At 40.9% G+C, this 20940-nt stretch overlaps 2 protein-coding genes across 5 annotated transcripts in view; one reads left to right on the top strand and one right to left on the bottom strand.

Annotated features, from left to right (window-relative positions):
* Positions 1 to 1060: 1060 nt before the first annotated feature.
* Positions 1061 to 6679, bottom strand: RPS27A (ribosomal protein S27a). Its single transcript, XM_054994598.1, has 6 exons — positions 6599 to 6679; positions 6421 to 6507; positions 4592 to 4646; positions 2721 to 2806; positions 1834 to 1965; positions 1061 to 1237 (listed from the first exon to the last, which is right to left on the bottom strand). The coding sequence occupies exons 2-6, from the start codon at positions 6466 to 6468 to the stop codon at positions 1088 to 1090; spliced, it is 471 nt and encodes a 156-aa protein (XP_054850573.1). The 5' UTR covers positions 6469 to 6507; positions 6599 to 6679; the 3' UTR covers positions 1061 to 1087.
* Positions 6680 to 6900: 221 nt separating this feature from the next.
* CLHC1 (clathrin heavy chain linker domain containing 1) overlaps positions 6901 to 20940 on the top strand; it is a 35846-nt gene continuing 21806 nt past the window's right edge. For 2 of the 4 annotated variants that reach the window (XM_054986176.1, XM_054986057.1), the window contains exons 1-4: positions 6901 to 6936; positions 9402 to 9674; positions 15252 to 15439; positions 18814 to 18944. In XM_054986176.1, coding sequence (XP_054842151.1) covers positions 9492 to 9674; positions 15252 to 15439; positions 18814 to 18944 — 502 coding nt within the window. In that variant the 5' untranslated portion in view covers positions 6901 to 6936; positions 9402 to 9491. Of the gene's footprint in view, positions 6937 to 6964; positions 7126 to 9401; positions 9675 to 15251; positions 15440 to 18813; positions 18945 to 20940 lie in introns of those variants that run through there. The other 2 variants (XM_054986099.1, XM_054986252.1) reach the window with 2 other exon arrangements.

The raw sequence follows: 20940 nt of genomic DNA, 5'->3' as shown, positions 1-20940 counted from the left end.
CTAAAACAGTTAAAACAGATGGTTGAAAATTATGGAACCTATAATGGTTCCATAATTTTCAACCATCTGTTGAAAATTACTAGTAAGTTCTCTTTTTTATCTGTTAGTAACCACTGATGGAAGGGCAGAGGAGTGGCACTCCCCCTACAAAAATGTTAATTATTTAGAACATTTTTTGTGGGTCTTTTCTCACATTGCATACTCACTGTAATCAGAGTGGATATGTTGATTCCTACATTTAGTCTGCTCTGTAAGGTTGCTGAACATCCTTCTGCTTATAAAACACACCTTTCTGTTTGCAGTTTGGAAGGGAATATGTGCAATCACTGAAAAGTATCACCAGCTGGACAGTTACAGCCAGAAAAGTGTTTACCATTGGTGTCAATGGGAAATGAATTGCAACAACAATGAAGCATAAACAAAAATGTATATCCTGTTCTTAACATACTTAAGGAAATTCAGCATCAAGGAGAAACTGGATCCATAATCGAAGTCAACTAAAATACCATTTATTTATCATCCCAGCCCTCATTCCTAGAAAACTAAGGAGTCACTTTTTTCATATTAGCCATGAAGACAGAAACAACAGTTTAGATACTTCATTTATAGTCCAAGAGGCTCACCCTATCCTTGCAGACATTGAACCCCAGGCCCAGGATAAGAAACACTGACTCCAAAGAGAGGCTGTGTGTGTATGTACCTTTTCCTTTGGTCAGATAAATGGAATTACATAAAATAAAGCAAGGGTAAGGGGGTCACAGAATTCAGCTTCACTGAAGATTTATTTTAAAGGGAAGCATCCCTGAACCATATATCTACAACTAAGCACTGTAGCTTCTAAGTTTTTAAGTTATTAGAGCAGTGGGGTTAAAACTGTTTCCTATGACACTGAGGACAGTGCAACAAGATCAGGTGTAAAGATGCTGCCCCTTGCACTGAGCAGCAGTCCAGTCCTTTGTAATCCCACACATCACCTCCACCACACATGACCTGAGCAATGTTTCAGGGACCCCCCCCCCCACACACACACACATTTCTTTCATGTAATCAAACAAACAGCGACATTTAAAGGTTTTTATTACAACATTTACTTGTCTTCTGGCTTGTTGAAGCAGTATGTCAAACAGCACTTGCCACAATAGTGTCTGTCAAAGTGGCTAGCCATGAACACTCCAGCCCCACATTCTTCAGAGGGACACTCTCGACGTAGACGGCTGATTTTGCCATTCTCATCCACCTGCAGAAAGAAAAGCACAAGAAGTAGTCTGAGCCCCTGCCCTGGCTTTCAAATACAGAAGCCTGGCTTTTGAAGTCATAATCTCAGAGCACAAGTTGTTAGAACAACTAACTTTCCCACAGCCAGTGTGTAGTGACTGGAGCATTTCAGTAGGATCCCCACACTGCCATAGAAGCAAACTGGGTAGTATCGGGCCAATCACCCTCTCATCTTAATCTATCTCACAAATTTGTTGTGAAGGTAAAATGAAGAGGAGAATGATGTATAAGATGTCTTTGGTCCTCATTGGAGAGAAAAGTGAGATATAAATATCTAAATCTTATTCAGTACAACTACCCTAACTAGTAGAATGAATCTGTTGTATTGATATGCTTCTGCCCAAAAGCTGGCTCTGTTCATGAACAGGCTTGAAAGAAAGGTAACAGTCATCTGAATGAGATGGGACACATTGTGGTTTTCTACGAACACCAAAGCATACGGCATCCATATCCAGTGAGAACTTGTAATTCTTCATAAACATTTTTTTTGCTGCTGACCCATATGTCTAATCCTACCACTGTACTCCAGAAATCTTTTGGTACTGAAGTTGTTCTTACCTTGTAATATTTAAGGACAGCAAGCTTCACCTTCTTTCTCTTATGCTTGTTCTTCTTAGGGGTGGTGTAAGACTTCTTCTTTCTCTTCTTTGCACCACCACGAAGTCTCAGCACAAGGTGAAGGGTAGACTCCTGTTTTTAGCAAGCAAACTTTATTAAGGAAAAAGGGACGCACATATTTTGACTATGTAGTGATATAATAGCTGGTGTTGGGCAGGCTTTAATTTTAAATAACAACAACAACAGTTCTCTGCTCAATTGCAAAGCTCACTAGATAGCCTTGGACAAGGCATTCAGCCGTACCTATCTCACCAGACTGTTGCAAGAGCAACACCATCGCTTCTCTTACAAATGTTAAGAAATACAAATTACCGCTCAACATTATCTTGCAACTAGCACCTGAAACAAATCAAATGCTGGATGCTCTAAATAGGAGACAACTCCAATGACTATTTAACATAAGTGGAATAAGCCATAATCTTTTTAAATCTCATGGTTACTAAGCTCAGCACTATTTAGATTTACCAAATGCTAGAACAAGTTCTGCACGCGTAAAACTTGATATATACTTTGATGCTTATATAATTATATATGAGCATAAGAGGCGTCCAGTTTGTTCCTGCCAGTTGTATGACCCTCTGAAAGGTTTTTAAAAATTAAGATGCTAAAAGAAAAACACAAAACCATTCTAAACAAGCTTCTACCTTTCGTACACAAGCCAATTCACACATCCTTTTAACTAGGAATATGTGGGGCTACGGTCACCACTATTTTTCTTGCCTAGTGGAAGTTAAAAGGGCTTACCCTTGCTCAGTAAGTTTAAGGCATGCACCTGTAATGTACTAGTTTAGCAGTCTACTGTATCAAAATACGTAGAAGGCAGATACCTTTTGAATGTTATAATCAGATAGAGTGCGTCCATCTTCTAATTGTTTGCCAGCAAAAATCAGTCGCTGTTGATCAGGAGGAATTCCTGGGGGTGGGGGAGGAGAAGATCAATTTATTAACTCACCGCAACAAGTAAAAATTTCAAAACATACCAGATATGGTACCACACTAACCTCAAGTATTCCATTTTATAAACCTGGACATGGCAACATCTAATCCCTGTTGGGAGTTCCTAATATCTGGAGACCATTTATGTCAGAACAGAGGGCATCATTTTGGATGGCTATCATGGTCAGTAACATCTGACAGCCTACCACCTATGCCCTTTATGCAACCAAATTTAACCACGACTCCTACAGATTATGGCCTAAATCAAGTGGTACTTCTATTTGTTCTAAACTTACTTCCTACCATCCAATATGGACACCCCTCTTTATATTTTCAGAATATATTATAACTGTTTTGTACCTGTGCTGTGTCTTTCTATTCTCCGCACCTTCCCATACTTAAAGAGCTGTGTGTGTGTCCACACACACACATTTTTAGTATCTCATGTTTCTGGAGGCAGGACAAATCAATCAGATTATTTATTTTATTTTATTATTTCAAATTTGTATTCCACCTCCCCGCAAGCGGGCTCAGGGCGGATAACAACATACTAAAATACAATTAAAATACAGTTAAAAATTCATATTCATTAAAACCAACACATTTAAAACAATATGGACAGCCTTCACAGGGAGGGTTTTATACACCCCTTTTTTCCAGGCCGGCGGTGGACCAGCCTCAGCCATATGCCTGGCGGAACAACTCTGTCTTGCAGGTACGGCGAAAAGATAATTAAGTCCTGCCGGGCCCTGATTTCAGCAGACAGAGCATTCCACCAGGTGGGAGCCAGGACCGAAAAGGCCCTGGCTCTAGTCGAGGCTAGGCGGGCCTCCTTGGGGCCAGGGACCACCAACAGCTGTTTGTCCCCTATTCACATATTTTAGACCAGAGGTCCCCAACATGCTGCCTTTGGGGCACAACTTTGCCTGCCAACACCTTTCCTGGTGCCCACCAAGTGTTTTTAGATAGTGGGTAGGGCCAGGTGGTGCTTTTGCCCAGAAGGACTTCTGATTGGCCACTGGAGATTTGATTGGCAATGCAGATTTTTTAAAAACATTGATTTGGCAGAAGCTGCTTCCATAGCACAAGTATCTTCACTGTGTGATTGAAGGTAAGCTGTAACAGCTATTTTGTGGCAGCTATTTTGTTGCTGTGCCCATCACAGTGTGTCAGAATTCCAAATGTGCCCATAGGCTCAAAAAGGTTGGGGACCCCTGGTTTAGACAGACATCCTACTTGGCTATCACAGCATCTCTTGGTTTTGGATATACAAAAGGGGTGATTAGGTTTTTAGTGAAGGAGTTTCCTAATTGCTAACATCCCATTTGCAACAGCAAACTGGATTGAATGTGAGCTTGCTATCACAGATTTTCCACTCCTGGTTACTTACAGTTACATTCAGAATACATAATTAGCAAAATTAGTGTACATTCAAAAAAATCACCCTGCACTTTTAAGTTATTATGAAACTTTTCTACAGATTTCTTTTAAAGATATTTTTTAAATCTGCAGATACAGTCAACCAGTGTTTTCAGAATCTCTAAATCACTGATGAGTAAATTTTAAAGCATTTAAAGCAATACATTAACTCAACCATTTTCTCTCACCCCAGTCAGTCTTACTACTTTCAACAGTATTTACTCTCAAGTATGCACGGCCAAGATTGAACACTGAGATCCTCTTCAGCAAGGAACAGAAAAGCTTTACTTCAAAGTGGGAGGATATTACACACAAAAAAGTTCCTAATCCACATGAAACCTACCTTCCTTGTCCTGGATTTTGGCTTTGACATTTTCTATAGTATCAGAAGGTTCAACCTGTTATAAAAATTAGAAGTCAGCAATGAAAGCTTGTCAAATCTACTGCCTCTTTTCCATGTACTCTAGAACAACATGTATTCACCTTGTATCTTTGCAAAGTGTAATGAAAATAATTCTAGCTTACAAAGATAATGTAGCATGTCTCAAAATATGCATGTTCCTTGCCATATACAATACTGCAATTGCATAGCACAGACTGGGTCAAAATTGCAATCTGATTCTATACACGTTTACTCAGAAGCAAGCCCCACAATGCAGCTTTCAAGTCACATATAAGAAGTGCTATTGTACCACCAACTATTTATGATGAACCTTACTGAGCTATTTAAAATAGACACAGTGTTAAATACACCATAAAGTATTTAGATCATTTCCTCCAGCCAGCTAAGAGCAGGAAGCATTGTCTTTTGGGGAAAAGGGTGAAGGAAAAGGTAAAATGGGATCTGAAAAGGAAACAGAGAATTTCCAAGAGGCATTTGTTTAATACATGGGAAAACAATCCCAGGAAGGAGGTTCATATAAGTAGCAGCAAAGAACATCTCAAGGCAGAGGACCAGACAAAAGGACCAAGTGGGGCTAGGATAACTATGAAAAACCAGACTAAAGGATAGTCATTAAGAGTATAACTACTTGTATTCCCCATTTTCTGCTTACTTATTCTGGTTTTTTCCCCTCCACCTACACAACAACTTTCCTTTTTTACTAACCTTGTTCCTGTACCACAAACACACAGCTAGCAGGAACGTTCTCCTGGAATGGAGGAGTGATGGGAAAAAGCTTTACCTGCTTGATTTGTGTATTCCAAACATGTTAAAGGCACAGGAACAAAGCCAATAAGAGTTACTGCTCATCTTCTGGCAGTCTGAATCAACTGACAACATATTTATCACTAGCAATCATGGCTGGCAATTCCACTGGGTACTAACAGGCAGGCATAAAAAGATAATGGCCCTTCCTTTCATTTCCTTCTAACCTGTACTGGAACATGGCCAGAACTGTAGTCTGCTGCTGAGATGGCCAAACGGACGATAAAAAAAGGAAATCAAGTGATAAGGAGACTCCCTGTTTCACAACCCAGGTAGACAACAATGACAACATACACCAGGTAAAAGCAGCAAACTATGGGTGGGATAGTGACTTGAGCACAGAAGGTGTTGACAATGACAGAACTTTCCTGCACCACCACCCCCTGCAAGCAACCATTCCTGGGGCTGCAGGACCTACGTGGACTAACAGCCACCTGAGGGAGGGGGCTTAAGTGGGGAAGGGGAAATGCTCATGTTCACAATTCTGCATGCGAAAGAGGTAGAGAGTGGTTCATCCCCTTCCCCACTTCAGCCTCCCTACACTGTGGCTGTTGGTTCAATGTGGGTCTTGCGACCCTGGGAACAAAGTTTATCAGGGTCTGAAGTGTTCTGACCTGCATGGAAGCTAAGCAGGGTCAGTCCTAATTAGTACTTGGATGGGAGAACTCCAAGGAAGTTCAGGATTGCTACATAAAGGCAGGCAATGGCAAACCACCTGACTGTCTCTTGCCTTGAAAATCCTATGAGGTCGCCGTTGACAGCAATAAAGCCAGTAATAACAAAACTCGAATGCCAACACGAGAGGGGGCAGGGGGAGAGACAGAAAGAGCCAAGCTAGAAGAAAAAGGGCCCAAGGCGACTCGAACAATAGCAAGGTAAAAGCCTGCAGCTCAACGGCTTTTCCCAACACGGGGCGGCCTAGTCTACTGAATCCCCGCCACAATTCAAGCTTCTCGTTCCCTCACCTCGAGGGTGATAGTTTTCCCTGTCAGGGTTTTCACGAAGATCTGCATGGCGGCTGCTCGAGGAGCGGCCGTCGGCGTCGCTTGCTCCTAAGGAGACAACAAAAGGAGAAAATAAGAAGAAAGGGCGCAAAGCTTAGGCCGCGCACGAGGCCTCGAGAGGGACGGAGGAAGAACTCACCAACGACCTGCTCGCAGAATGGCGGCCGCCGGAAAAAGAAGGCAACTCACTCCCGCACGGGGTTTCCGAGACTGTGGAGAAGGAGAAGGCGGGGCCTCAAGCCGCCAGTTGGACTACAACTCCCGGCATACATCACACCTAATGCATATTAGAAATTATGATGGGAGTGGTAGTTTTTCTTGGAGGCGACGCGCATAGGCGGTAGACTCCCGCCCCAGCTTTGAAAGGCTCATCGGGAGTTGTAGTCGGGCGAGCGAGAAACCACATTTCCCATAAGGCATTGGTCCTGGTCCCGCCTCAGCTGCTTAGATACGACGCGACTAACGGTGATTCCTTCGGTAGGTCGGGGTGATTGGAAAGCGGGACGTTTTCTCCAGTGGCTTCAGGTTCAGAACCTATTTCTGATGTACGATTGAGGCCTCTATTTTCCCTTCCCACAAACACGCGGTTGTACGCGGATGTAGTTGAACAGAGGATGCCCAAGAGCTACTTCGCTGCAGAGCTACTACGATGTAAATTACAGAGTAGTAAGTAACCGTGTTGGTCTGTAGCAGCAGAAATAAACAAGAGTCTGGCAGCACCTGAAAATCTAGCCAGATTTTTATCCTACATAATCCCCAGTCCACAATGAATCCGTTAATCTTTAAAGTGCCCCCAAATGCCCCCTTTTAAAAATAGAAACCTGTCTTGATGGAGAAGTATCTAGAAATCAAATCCAACCCATTGTCTGAAACAAGATGTCGACTTACTCCAAGTCTTGGCTTTTCTGGGAGGCTGTTTAAGAAGATGATTGGGGTGGGGTAAACCCTACGGATCCTTGGTGGCTTCTGTTGCCAACCCTGTTCCTTACACTGTTCCTTTTTAGAGAAATTCTCTTTATTTTTCTTTACCTAGTTTTGCCCTGAAATCCAGCAATCCTTTTCCTCTTTTTACAAATTTGGAGTCAGTTTCTAATCAATTCCTTTTTGATCAAAAGAAATTTGAAGAGAGGAGGGGGGAGGGGAGGTTCTGTAGAATTTCAGGATTTCACTCTATGGATGCTCAGAGGCAGGCAGTGTCTTCCCACATCTTCCTATCCTGCTAGAGCACCATCCTGGAGTGTATAACTGCTGCAAGAGATGAAGTTACAAAAGGGCAGTTTGATTTTTCTTTGAAGAGAAATGAAAGAGAAATCCTACTCTTAAAAGAAAATAAAAGGAATCAGTGGCAATATCTAAAAAAATAAGTTTTGGAAAAAGAAATTCATTGCCCTGTATCAATCCTAGTTCCCTTTCAGGGCCAAATAAGAAAACGGGAGAGAAAAAGATTGCCAACTGGAGGGCGAGACGTCTGGTCTCATGGAGCCAACCGGCCCCACCAGTTGCTGATATGTCATCTAAAGTATTTCTAGTGGACTAAATCTATTGAATCCCGTTTAGGTCTTATGCTTTACAGAGCTGTTATACACCCAAGTAGTACTGTTGCTATAGCACTGAGCTTTGGTTGTTAATATGTAGTAGGGTGTTCTTTGACTCTTTTTTAAAAAATGAGAGACTAGTTTTTAACAATAACGTGTGTAACAACAGACTCAAAAATAAAATAATGTTTGGGTCCTTGGCTGAGTCAGGAGATTGACTGGAGGCACATGGCAGGACATGAAGAAGAAAATAATTATGTTCCCCCAGAAACTTGATCTTTACATTCCCAGTCCCAAATAAGGGGAAATAATACCAGCCTACTTTACAGGGTTATCTTAAAGGCTGAGCTGAGCATTTGTGATTGTCACTGAGTTTGGGCAGATATGGCACTGAAATTTTCCTAAGTAAATAAATATTTTTTCCAAGTGGATATGCATATACTTGCAAAGAAGCAAAATCACAGAGCTATAACTTCTACTTACCCACAGCACTAAGGTATCTAGGAAACAAATTGGATAACATGACCAACACATGACATGGGCAGATGGATAGTGAAATGTCTTAAAAGCATGGAATAAAAAGGTTAGAAGTGATTTATTATAGAAGGAAATCTGAACCTACAGGCCATGTAGGTAAAAATCAGAAAACAAACACAGCAAAATATGCATTTAAAAGAGCAAAATACAAGTTCCCTCCACAATGGCTGCAGTGTGCTCTTAAAGCCAGATAAGGAATAAACCTTATGTTCATTATCAAAGGGCTTCTAATTATTTTGAAATGCTCTTTCAGAACAAAGAAGGAACAGAAATTCAACCTATGCCAAGGTATAAAAATATAGACCATGCCTTTCTTCCAGCACCTGCAAGCTACTAAAAATTCCAGTTGAAGACCTCCAGGCTCTTCCTCTTGAGTGGGATACAAGGCACTGCGAGAGAAAGAATGATAGCCAGTTAGATAAAAATGTTTCAAACTAGTTAAAGTAGCTTTGAACACAGTCCTAGAAACAATGCACCTTTATAAGCCATTTCACATTCCCTGTGAAGGTATCTGGGCACACTTTGAGAAATTTTAACATTCATTTTTTTAGCATACCATGAAGGAGGAAAGGAATTTCCTCCTAGAAGGTAGAATATAGTTCATAGAGGTTGTCTGGTTAACTGCCCAAGCTTTAAAAATTCAGCTACACTTTTTCACTGCTTCAATCCCCTCTGACCCCCCTGGAGGCTATTTAATGGGTTTAGGGCAGTGCTGAGGTTTAAATTTTCCTAATTCCAGCACAGTCTATTGCAACCAGATTTCTTAATCCACGTTGCGTTCAATGTGAGTCCCAAAATAAAGAGCTGGAGAATTGTCTCCAAATCCAGTGATGTTTCCAGGAATTTTAACTGCACCATCGTTTCTTTTAGACTGTGACTGAAGCATTTCTTCCACTCAAAGGAGACCAACCAAGCCTTCCTCTTTCTGTCTGTAATGGAAACCTAGCTGGCTTTTCTACCATGTCTACAGCCAGCATCGGAATGAACAAACATTCAGTACTGCCTCCCATCATTCCTGAAAGTGAGAAGGAGTTTCTGGACAGCATCCACGGATACATCATTTCAGAAATTGAGAACGTAGGCTGCACCAAGGAAGGGCCAGCTGAGGAGTATTACGTCATATACAGAAATGTGTTTGAAAGGGTAACTGGCTATTGCCACAGATATTACACTTTTCTGAATTAGTGGATGTGATCGTTGTGGCCTTGAAATGCTCGTCTTGTTCTCACTGAGAGTTAATGTAGCATTTGAATGTGCAGACCCTTTACATACTTTGTGTCAGTAATCCTAATCCTGCAAGGCAGACCATTATTATCTTCATATTGCAGGGAGGAGACTAATAGCTTGCTTAAGACCATCTAGAGGGGTCAGAACTGAGGCACAATTGGGGGAGAGGCTGTGGCTCAGTGGCAGAGCATCTGCTTGGCATGCAAGGTTTTAACCCCTGACATCTTCAGTAAGGAGCAGGTTGTAGGTAATGGGAAAAATTTCTGCCTGAGACCCTGGAGAGCTGCTTATGGTCTGACTAGACTATACCAATGGTCTGAGCAGCTTCATGTGTGTTCAACCAGGTACTTCTTGACAAAATGCTTACACATTATGTATGTTAATGCAATTCACACATGGATTTTCCCAGCATTACTTACAGACAAATAGTCCAGTGAGGCCTTGATTGAGATAGGGAAGAGGAAGGGATTTGATCTTTCTTCTCTCAAATGGTTTCAACAATCACCCCAGTCTCCCATTGCTATTATTAGCTTTGGAAATAGGCACAGATGGTTAAGGATCTCTCCCGGACCCTTGCAGAGCAAACAGCTCAGTACGGCTGCTACTTGACTTCTCAAAATACCAGAAAGATCCATTAACAGATCTCCTAGTGTCCTTGATTGACCTTTACATTGTTTCATTTCTGGGTTTACAAGTTCCGATCAGGCAATATAACTAAGGAGGGAGAGTCAAATTGGGCCTGCTGGCTGCTAGGTGCTGAACCACAGTACAAGTCCATAAACAGCCTCTTCCACAGATTCTTTAATCATAAATTTTTATTTTGAAAAGACAAAGTAATAGGATAGGGGGTACAGAAAAGGGAAAAGGGGATTACATAGCACAGTTATATGGATCAGAATGATTATATGTAACGAAGTATTTGGAACAAAGTGTTTTTCTTCCCAAAATTCCCTTCATTAATTTTTTTAAGACACTATCTGAATATATCTGAATATAGTAATACTTGCTTGTATTAGAACACATTTATATTCAACATTTTAGGTTTCAGATTTCATAACTAATTTGTTTTTCACCTACATTCTTAATTTCAACATTACTGCATACACAGTATAACATACTTTTGCCAACCACTATAATTTTGACAGATAATATTTCAAAATACAAATAAACCTCTATAATATATCTCATAATAAGAAATAATAGTAAAGAATACTTCTGCTCAAAACTGTTTCTATATAGATTTATATTCAAGGTATTAAATTTAAAACTTGCTCTCATTCTGCTTCTGCATTACAATACATTTATGCTTAATTTATATACAATTTTTCTTCATTTAAAAACTATTTCTCATTCTAGATGTGTCTCTTGCTTGCATAATACACATAAGACATATTCCATCTCTTCTCAGATTTTGTAATTGATCTGTTTCTCAAATAAGTTGTCAATTTCGCCGTTACTGTGTATTTGGCAAGCTTATTTTCCCATTCTTCTAACCTAATGTCTAATTTCCATTATGCTGCATAGATTATTCTAGCCGATGTCACCGTATAATCAAATATCTCTTCCAGAATTTTTGGTAAATTATTAAGCAGTATTCCTAATAGCATATTCTTAGCTTCCATAGGAAATCTAAATATATTCTGCATTTTTCCATGTATTTCCTTCCAATATCTTTTTGCTTTTTTGCAAGTCCACCACATGTGGTAGTCTTGACATTTCGAACATTTCCCTTTGTAATTTTTATCTACTTTCTCAGTATCCTTTGGAGTAATGTACCATCTGAAAAACATTTTATATCAATTTTCTCTTAATGCCTGACTGATTGTGACCTTAATTCCTTTTCCCCATAACTGTTCCCACTGATCCATAGGTAATTGCTTCCTAAAATTATGCATCTATTTGATCATACATTTTTCACTTGTTCCTTTTCTGTTTCCAACTGAAGTAATATCTTATATATCCATCATAATAGATTATCTTTGTTTTTTGTAATCAGCTGTTCAAACTCAGTCATCTCTCTTAAAGCTCCACCTTCCTTGTTTATAATCTTTCTTAGTCTTGAGACTGATTGATAATATGGTAACCACTGAATATTAATTCCTTTGTCACAATATCTTGCCAAGATTTGAGTTTCCCCATAGCATCTACCATATTGCCATACATTAAATAATCACTTTTGTTTCTTATATTCTTATCATGATAAACGTCTACTGGGGACATGAGGGGAGAATTTGGAGAACTCTGACAAGATAAGTTCTGACGTTTAAACCATATCCTTAAAAGCCCATCTCTAATTATATGACTCCTTTCTTGTGTTGTAATCATTTTGATTGATTACTTTATCCATGAGTAATTATGTAGGCCTTCATCTAAGTCATATGATTCGAGTTTTATTATTCCTTGTTTCGGGTTTTTAATCCAGTCCGCAATCCAAACCGAACCTCCTGTTTGATAATACAATTTTATATTTGGGACTGCTAAACTTCTCTCTTTTCATCTTGATACATACATACATACATACATACATACATACATACATACATACATACGTTTGTGTGTATAACATTTGAAATAAAAAAAATAATTTTGACAATACATTCATTTTGATTGCTGAAATTCTCCTGATGAAATTTTTAGTTTTCCCCCATCTAGAATAAATCCATCTAGTCAGGGCTTTTTTCTGGGAAAAGAGGTGGTGGAACTCAGTGGGTTGCCCTCAGTGAAAATGGTCACATGGCTGGTGGCCCCGCCCCCTGATCTCCAGACAGAGGGGAGTTTAGATTGCCCTCTGTGCCGCTCAGCAGCACGGAGGGCAATCTAAACTCCCCTCTGTCTGGAGATCAGGGGGCTGGGCCACCAGCCATGTGACCATTTTCAAGAGGTTCTGGAACTCCGTTCCCCCTGAAAAAAAGCCCTGCATCTAGGTAAATCTGGTTGTATTAATTTCCAAGACTTCTGATTATTTTTTTTTTAAAGATTACAATTTTGTCCAGTCACATTTATCCCCAGATATTTAATATTATGTACATATTATGTACTCATACTATATACTCCTTAAATATCTTCTTTTTGTGCTAAAAATTTTGTCATCATTTTTTCTTCTTCCTGTTAATTTTATATCTTGAAAGGAATCCAAATTCTTCAATATGTTCCATTACATTCTGTAATGATTTTATGGATCTAAAATAGTTATAACCACATAATCTGCATAACTTTTCATTTTAAATTCTCTGTCTTCCACTTTTATTCCTTTAATCCTTGTGTCTTGTCTAATTTTTATAGCTAAAGTCTCTATCACTAAAATAAATAGGGGCAACCCTGGCGTGTTCCTTTTTCAGTCAAAATTGTTTCTGTTAATTTCTCATTTATTAAAATCTTTGCTTGTTGATTCGAATATATCCCTTGCATCAAGTTCCAAAATTCTGAGAATATACCCCTTGCATCAAGTTCCAAAATTCTGGTATTCTAAAAGACATTAAATAAAAAGGCCATGTTAAATTGTCAAAGCTTTCTCCACATCCAAAAATAAAAATGGTGCTTTCTTTTTTTCTTATTTACAAATTCAGTTGCATCTATTATAAATCAGATAATAGTCCTGAAAATTCGTTAATAAATTGTTCTTGTATTTCATTTTCTACATATATAATTTGCTCTCCTTTCTTTATACATGTTCATAACTTTTTTCTTTCTCCTTCCTAAGACAGTACGCCAAACATCTGCCAGGTTTGTTTGCATATTCAAAGTGCCTTTGTTTTAAAAACTTTAATTTTTCTGTACCTCTTCCATTTCTAACATATCTAATTGATGTTTAATTGTTTAATTTCTACTAATATATTTTATTAAGATTTTTTTTGTGCTCATGCTCCAATCTGTGATTTTTTTCTCTACTAATATCTTTGTTGTTCTATTTTTTATCTTTTCTTCTTGGCAGCAGCTGCTATCAGGGCTCCTCTGATGAACGCTTTACTTGCTTTCCAAATTGTAGCTGAAGACATTCCTTCTGTATTATTAATTTTTAAAAATTCTTCTGGATCTTTTTAATACTTATTTATTATGTCATCTTGTAATAACATAACATGATTTAGTCTCCATCTTTCTCTTGGTTTCCTGTTCCACTGCCAAACTACCTCTATTGGGTTATGATCTGCAAATATTTTCGGTTGGATCTCTCCTTTTTCTATATTCATTGTTCAACTTTTTGATATCCAGCACATATTTATTCTTGACTTCGTTTGATGTCTATCAGAGAAAAAAGTAAAAACTCTATCATTTGGGTATTTAATCCTCCAGGCGTTTTCTAGGTTCAACATTTCTAAAGATTGGAATACATTTTTCGGTAATTTCCCATATTTGAAATTACTGGATCTGTCTTTCTTTGGGTCTCATGTCTCCAAATACCATTATTTCTTTATATCAGGGCTTTTTCTGGGAAAAGAGGTGGGGGACCTCTCACCCAGGGCAACTCCTGGGAGGAGGTGGTGCGCCTCTCAATACATGCGCGCCCGCACGCAGCGCGCAGGCACTTCCAGGACTGCATGATGACGTAACTTCTGGAAAGTGATGTCACCATGCAGGCGTGGCCGCCCCAGGAATGCTCCTGTACTCCATGGGGGGGGGCTGATTCGGCCCGGAACGGGCTGCTCCGCTGCGGGGGAGCACTCCCCCACCCTGCAGTGGCCAGATCTGGGCCATTTGGGGCCCAAAATGGGCTGAAACAGGCCCAAAATGTCCCATATCAGCCTGGAACAGGCTTCTGCCACATGGGAGAGCACTCCCCCGCAGGGCAGCAGCCTGAACCTGGCTGTTTAGGGCCTGATCCGGGCTGTATTGGGCCAAAACAGGCCAGAAATGACCTGGATCAGCCTGGAACAGGCTGCTGCCACACAGGAGAGCACTCCCCCGCCAGGCAGTGGCCCAATACTGGCCATTTGGGGCCTGAATTGGGCCCAAAATGGCCAAAACGAGCCCAAAATAACCAGGATCAGGCCTCTGCCAGGTGGAGGAGTGTTCCCCACCCAGCAGAGGCCTGATACTGGCCGTTTTGGGCCCAATCCTGGCTGTTTTGAGCCCCTTTTGGCCATTTTTGGCCCAATTCAGGCCTCAAATGGCCAGGATTGGGCCCAAAACAGCCAGGATTGGGCAGCTGCTGGGCAAGAGAGGATTCCACCGCCTGGCACCAGCCCAATCCTGGCTGTTTCAGCCCCAATCCGGGCTGTTTGGGGCCCTAAATTGGCCCAAAATTGCCAGAATGGCCCAGATCGGGGCCAAACCAGCCTGGATCGTGTCGCTGTTGGGTGGGGGAACCCTCCCTGGCGCGGCACTGGGCCGAGCCAGGCCGTTTTGGCCCCAATCTGGGCTGTTTTGGGCCCTAAATGGACCCAAAATGGCCAAAATGGATCGAAGTATCTTTATTTTCAAATGGAATGTGTGCCTTTTTGTTTGTGATATTATAAATTAGCAAAAGCAAATATCCAGTCTCTGTTATTGACCCAGATAATTGAACATGTCAAGGCATACAAGAACATTCTGACTACAATCAAGCAGGAATACGATGCCTTTATAGAAGCAGTAAAGAAAGGCCAGAGAACTGCATTCTATCTGCATGGAAAATTAAAAGTTTTAGCTTGTGAATCTACTACTCTCATGTATTATAGGAAGAGAATTACTCAACTGGAACAGAAGTAAGAGAGCCCTTCATTTATTTTTAACCAGAGTTTTCTAGAGAAACTTGCATCATATTTTATATGCAATGTTATGATCAAATGGTATAATTGGCCCATGAACCTGGGAACAAATTAAACAGTATTTTTATGGATGTTTTAAGTGTTGAAGGTCATCCATGTTTTATAAGGAAGTGCAAAACAGAAATATTTTAAACAAAAAGTATTTTAAAAGCATCACAGCTTAGTAGGGGAGTGTCTTCCACACATGCTCAAATTCCGAGATTCTCCCCCCCACCCATCTACCATGAAAAGGCTTTTGGGTAGCAGGGCTGAGAAAGATACCCTTGTTTGGAGAACCATTGCCAGTCAGAGTAGACAGTGCTGCACTAGATGAACCCATGGCTTGACTAACTGTACAATCCTAAGTACACTTTCCTTGGAGTAAGCCCCATTGAATGGATCTAAGTAAGATGATGAGTAGGCCTACTTAGGATTGCTGTCTAAGCCAACTTTTTGTGTTCAAGTTAAAGCGTGCTTGAGTTTTTTGTAAATGACTTGGTAAGTTTATGGCCAGAATTTTAAAAAATTAGAAAGAGCTTATTTTTCCCTTAAGATTGATTTTGGCATTATTTATATATTTTTTATTTAATTATGGTTTTATGTACTTTGCTTGCTTGCTTGGCTTTTGTAAGCAGCCTTGAGTCATCATAGTGGGAAAACTAGAATATACTTTATTTAATAAATTTTTTTAAAAACAATTAAGTGCGACTTGCTGCCCCAAGGAGCATACATGACAGCTTACAAAATAAAAAAGGAAACAGTACAAAAATTACATTAATACTAAACCCAGCTACAATAAAGACTCCAGCTCATAAAAACTACAGTGCCAGAAACACAAATTATTTATTTATTATATTAGATTTATTTTTAGTCCACCCTCCCCGCCAAGCAGGCTCAGGGCAGAGCACAACATTTTAATTTACATAAAAACACATAAAAGCAGATAAAAACATTACAATAAAATTTAAAACACTACATACAATAAAATTTTCTCCTCAGATGGCAATGGAAGAGTTACTTCATTTCAGACATGGCCCATATATCCATATCTATAGATATATATAGGGTGGTGGACAGATCTTTTCAAGTCAAGTATGGCCAGCGGGGGCCCAGCTTAGCCTCCGCCATATGCCTGGTGGAACATCTCTGTCTTACAGGCCCGGTGGAAGGATAATAAATCCTGCCAGGCCCTGGTTTCATCAGACAGAGAGTTCCACCAGGCTGGTGCCAGGACCGAAAAGGCCCTGGCTCTGGTCGAGGCCAGGCGTGCCTCCCTAGGACCAGGGACCACCAAAAGTTTTTTGTGTGTAGAACAAAGTGTCCTCTGGGGTTTATATAGGGAGAGGCGGTCCCGCAGATATGCTGGACCCAGTCCGCATAGGGCTTTATAGGTCAGCACCAAAACCTTGAACCAGACCTGGTACTCAACTGGTAGCCAATGCAGCTGGCGTAATATAGGTGTTATATATTCCCCGTATCGGAACTCTTGCAATCACCTGCGTAGCTGCATTTTGAACCAGCTGTAATCTCCGGATCAAGCCCAAGGGAAGCCCTGCATAGAGCAAGTTGCAGTAGTCTAATCTAGAGGTAACTATTGCTTGGATCACTGCTGTTAGGTCATAGGTCGACAGGTAGGGGACAAGATGCCGGGCTTGTCTCAGATGGAAAAATGAAGACCGGACAACTCCTGTGATCTGTGCCTCCATAGTCAAGGAGGCATCCAAGATCACCCCCAGGCTCCTTACTCTTGCAAGCGGCGCAAGCGGCACTCCATCAAGAGCAGGGAGCCAGAGTCCTGTACCCATGGACCCCAGACCCACATGCAGGACAAAACAACACAAGCCAACAAAATATGTACCTAAAGGTAGACTTCTCTGGTTGAGGGGAATAGTAATGTTTTAAAAGCACTGCCTGTGGAGAGACACATGAAGTTGTAGTGCCTGGACTGGCTCTTCAAGAAAACTGAACTGTAGCTTTCCCAAATGGATTAATGGGGGGAGGGCAGGGAAGAAACAGACATAGGTATTTTGTTACCGATCTTGAGAGTTTTATTTTTCCCCATTTCAGACACTAAAGTTACATTATTCCAAGCCTCCAATACAGAGGTAACAACATTACACATCTTTGTGTTCGGAGTTAAAAACAAAATGCTTTCATCTTGAACCGTAACTGCATTGAATCAATAAAGAAACAAGCCATCCAAGCTTACCCTCTTGAATGAAGGATGCATTAATTAAAATTTGGATACAGCATTTTAATACTGCTGCTGCTGCTGATACTTCTGATACAGCATTTTAATTCCAAATGCCCAGTGCAAGGTACCAAAAGCTAAATAATCCTCATAAGACATGCAAGGTTAAAATAAGAAAAAATGCAGAATCAGAGATCAAAGCCCCTCACAACTCCCCCAATTCAAAAGTACCTGCTTGTTTGAGTAAGTCAGGATTAGAGATGGGCACGAACAGAAAAACCGAACATGATGTTCGTTGTTCGTTGCCGTCCACGAACAGGGACTCACGAACAACCATGAACATGGCCCTGTTCACGAACTTGTTCGTGGTTGGCTGTTTGTGGGGGTCAGCAGGCTCTCCTTCAGCCATCATCCAAGTCAAGATCACTACTGCACCACTCCCAGACACCTGACCTGAGCAGGCACCAGGAAAGGTACCAATAATAAATAGTAGCTTGGCCCCAGAGCCTGGCAGCAGCCCTGGAACTTGAAGGGGTAGATCCCTACCGCACCACTCCCAGAAACCTTACCTGAGCAGGCAGCAGGAAAGGTACCAGTAATAAATAATAGCTTGGCCCCAGAGCCCCGCAGCAGCCCTGGAACTTGAAGGGGTAGATCCGTATCCCACCACACACAAAATTCAAGCTCCAATGCACTCTATCAAAATGCCAACAGCAACTATCTCTCTCTCTCTCCACTGTGTGCAAAGTCAGAGCTGGGAGCCCCCCTCCCCCCTGCTCTTTGCTCCCTTGTTGTAACAAATTTGGAGCACCACACTTGAAGACCTGCCTATCAAGCTAAATTGGGTTTAGATTGGGGTTTCCAGGGCAACCGCAGGAGTTCAGACAGAGTTCTGACAATCCCTGCCTAAGTTGCCAAGGGAATTGATTGCAGGTGCCAGACTGTCTGGCTTGACGAACACCAACGAACGAGGCTTGCAATGACCACCTGTTCGTTTAGAATGGGGCCTCATGAACAACTTGTTCACGAACAGCAGATTGGGCTGTTCGTGGCCTTTTTTTGTTCATATTGCTGTTCATGCCCTTCTCTAGTCAGGATGAAACTGAAGCGATTCTAACATTAAATAGCTCTTCTTTTTTAGCATAAAGAAAATTGAGAGAAATTCTACAAGAACTGAGAACTTGATAAAGAAAATAAGAACTTTTAGAACAACAGCTGCAGTTGAAACTACAACCCCATGCAAAAAACTTGACCCTTCTAAAGCCATACCAGGTAGGTAATCTATAATACAGAAATGGCTTTGTCTCCATATGAGGTGATAGACCCGAGAGCTGTTGATAATGAACAACAATGTTTAACGTATAAAGAAATAACTAAAACTGAAGCATCCAAACTTAGAATAAAGACACAAGAGGAACTATCACCTAACTACGATTGGTTCCAGTATAGACAGATCAGAGACTTATATAATTCGGACTCTGTAAAGGGAGGTATACGAATAGAGAATTCGGAACTAGAGCAGACCCTTCTTAAAGAAGATAAGAAAAGAATATCCAAGGTATACCAAGTACTGTTGAAGTGGTATACCGAGGATGAGATAGTTAAAACACAAATGGTGAAATGGGCTATAAACTTTAATAAAGAAATAACAATGGAGGCATGGGAATACTTGTGGAAAACTACAATGAAGACAACGACATGTATTAATATCAAAGAGAACATTTATAAAATGATCTATCGTTGGTACATGACACCAAAGAAGATTGCGCTAGGGAATTTGAATACTTCTAATAAATGCTGGAAATGTAAGAAGCATGAGGGCTCCCTCTATCATATGTGGTGGTCGTGTGAGGTAGCCAGGCAGTACTGGGGGGAAATAATAAGAGAAATGAGTGAAATTTTACAATTTCAAATTAATAAGAACCCAGAACTCCTGCTACTGAACTTGGGAATGGAGGGAATTCCAGCCCAACACAGGACGTTGATATTTTATATGACAGCAGCAGCTAGACTTTTGTATGCGCAAAAATGGAAAGTACAAGAAGTGCCAACTATTGAAGATTGGACTTACAAATTGCTGTATATGGCTGAAATGGACAAGATGACAAGAAAATTGAGAGATCTGGACTCAGGGCAGTTCAACACAGACTGGGAGAAGCTGAAACAATACCTGGAGAAGAAATGGGGGGTGGGAGGAAAACTGTGGCAGTTTGAGAACTACTGAAGTATTGAAGTAGAGGGGGGAGACTTTACCGGGGGGAGAAGAGATAAATGTGAATTAATAAGCAGTCAGATTAATAGATTGACATATATATAGATATATATAGGTTAACAAACAGAACATAGAGAAAATAATTAATTATAAGGACTAAATATAAGGAGCGATTAACTAACAATATTTTCTTTTTTTTTTGACAAGTTTTGTACCAAACTGAATGTCTGAAGATATAGATGGGTCAAATTGATTGACTACGTGAGGAGAGATATATAGAACTATTATAAAAAGATAGAATGAGTAATATATATAGAGAATAAGTCAAATTGTTTGATATAAACGAATGTATGATCTATATGGTTTATGATATATAGAAATACCTGAAATTGAAAAATTGGGATAAATTGTTTATCTAAGATGGAAACAAAGGCTTACAGTTTGGGCATATAATGTTAAAAATAGTTAAGGATGTACTGCTTAGAATAATGGAGAATATATATTTGTTTTAGATAGAGGAAGCTAATAAAAGTAAGGGAAAGGGGATAAAGGGTTGGAAAGCTGTTGGAAGTCAACAAAAAGGGGGGGGAAAGGGAGGGGGTTAGAGATGAAAAAATTGGGGAAAATTGAATGTAAATGTGGAAATAATGGATTCTAACCCAATAAAAAATTTTCAAAATAAAGAAATGGCTTTGTCTAAGTTTAAATAAAAGTCCAACTAGATGCCTTCAAGGACGCTCTTAAGCAAGCAGAAGACAATAACTCCCCTCCTACTTTTGTCTCCCAGCAATTTGGATTCTGTCCGGGGTGGGCCCTCCCCCCCCAAACTGGACCCGACCCCCCACCCCCTCGGGAGCCCACCACCAGCCACCCGAGCCCCGCCCAGCCCCCCAACCTACCTGGGAGCCCACGGCACAGGGTTCGGAGGGGACGTCGACCCTCGGCTTCCCGGCCGCGCTCCCGCTTGCGCCCCCGCCGCCGCGGGAGCCGCGAGACCTGCCGCCACCGACGCAGCCTTCACAGGGGCAGCGGGGCCCGCCGCCGCCACTGCGAGAA

Source organism: Eublepharis macularius, chromosome 1 (assembly GCF_028583425.1).
Source record: "Eublepharis macularius isolate TG4126 chromosome 1, MPM_Emac_v1.0, whole genome shotgun sequence".
Lineage (NCBI taxonomy): Eukaryota > Metazoa > Chordata > Lepidosauria > Squamata > Eublepharidae > Eublepharis > Eublepharis macularius.
The sequence above is the reverse complement of the archived record's forward strand: the minus strand, read 5'-3'. Positions and strand labels throughout refer to the sequence as shown.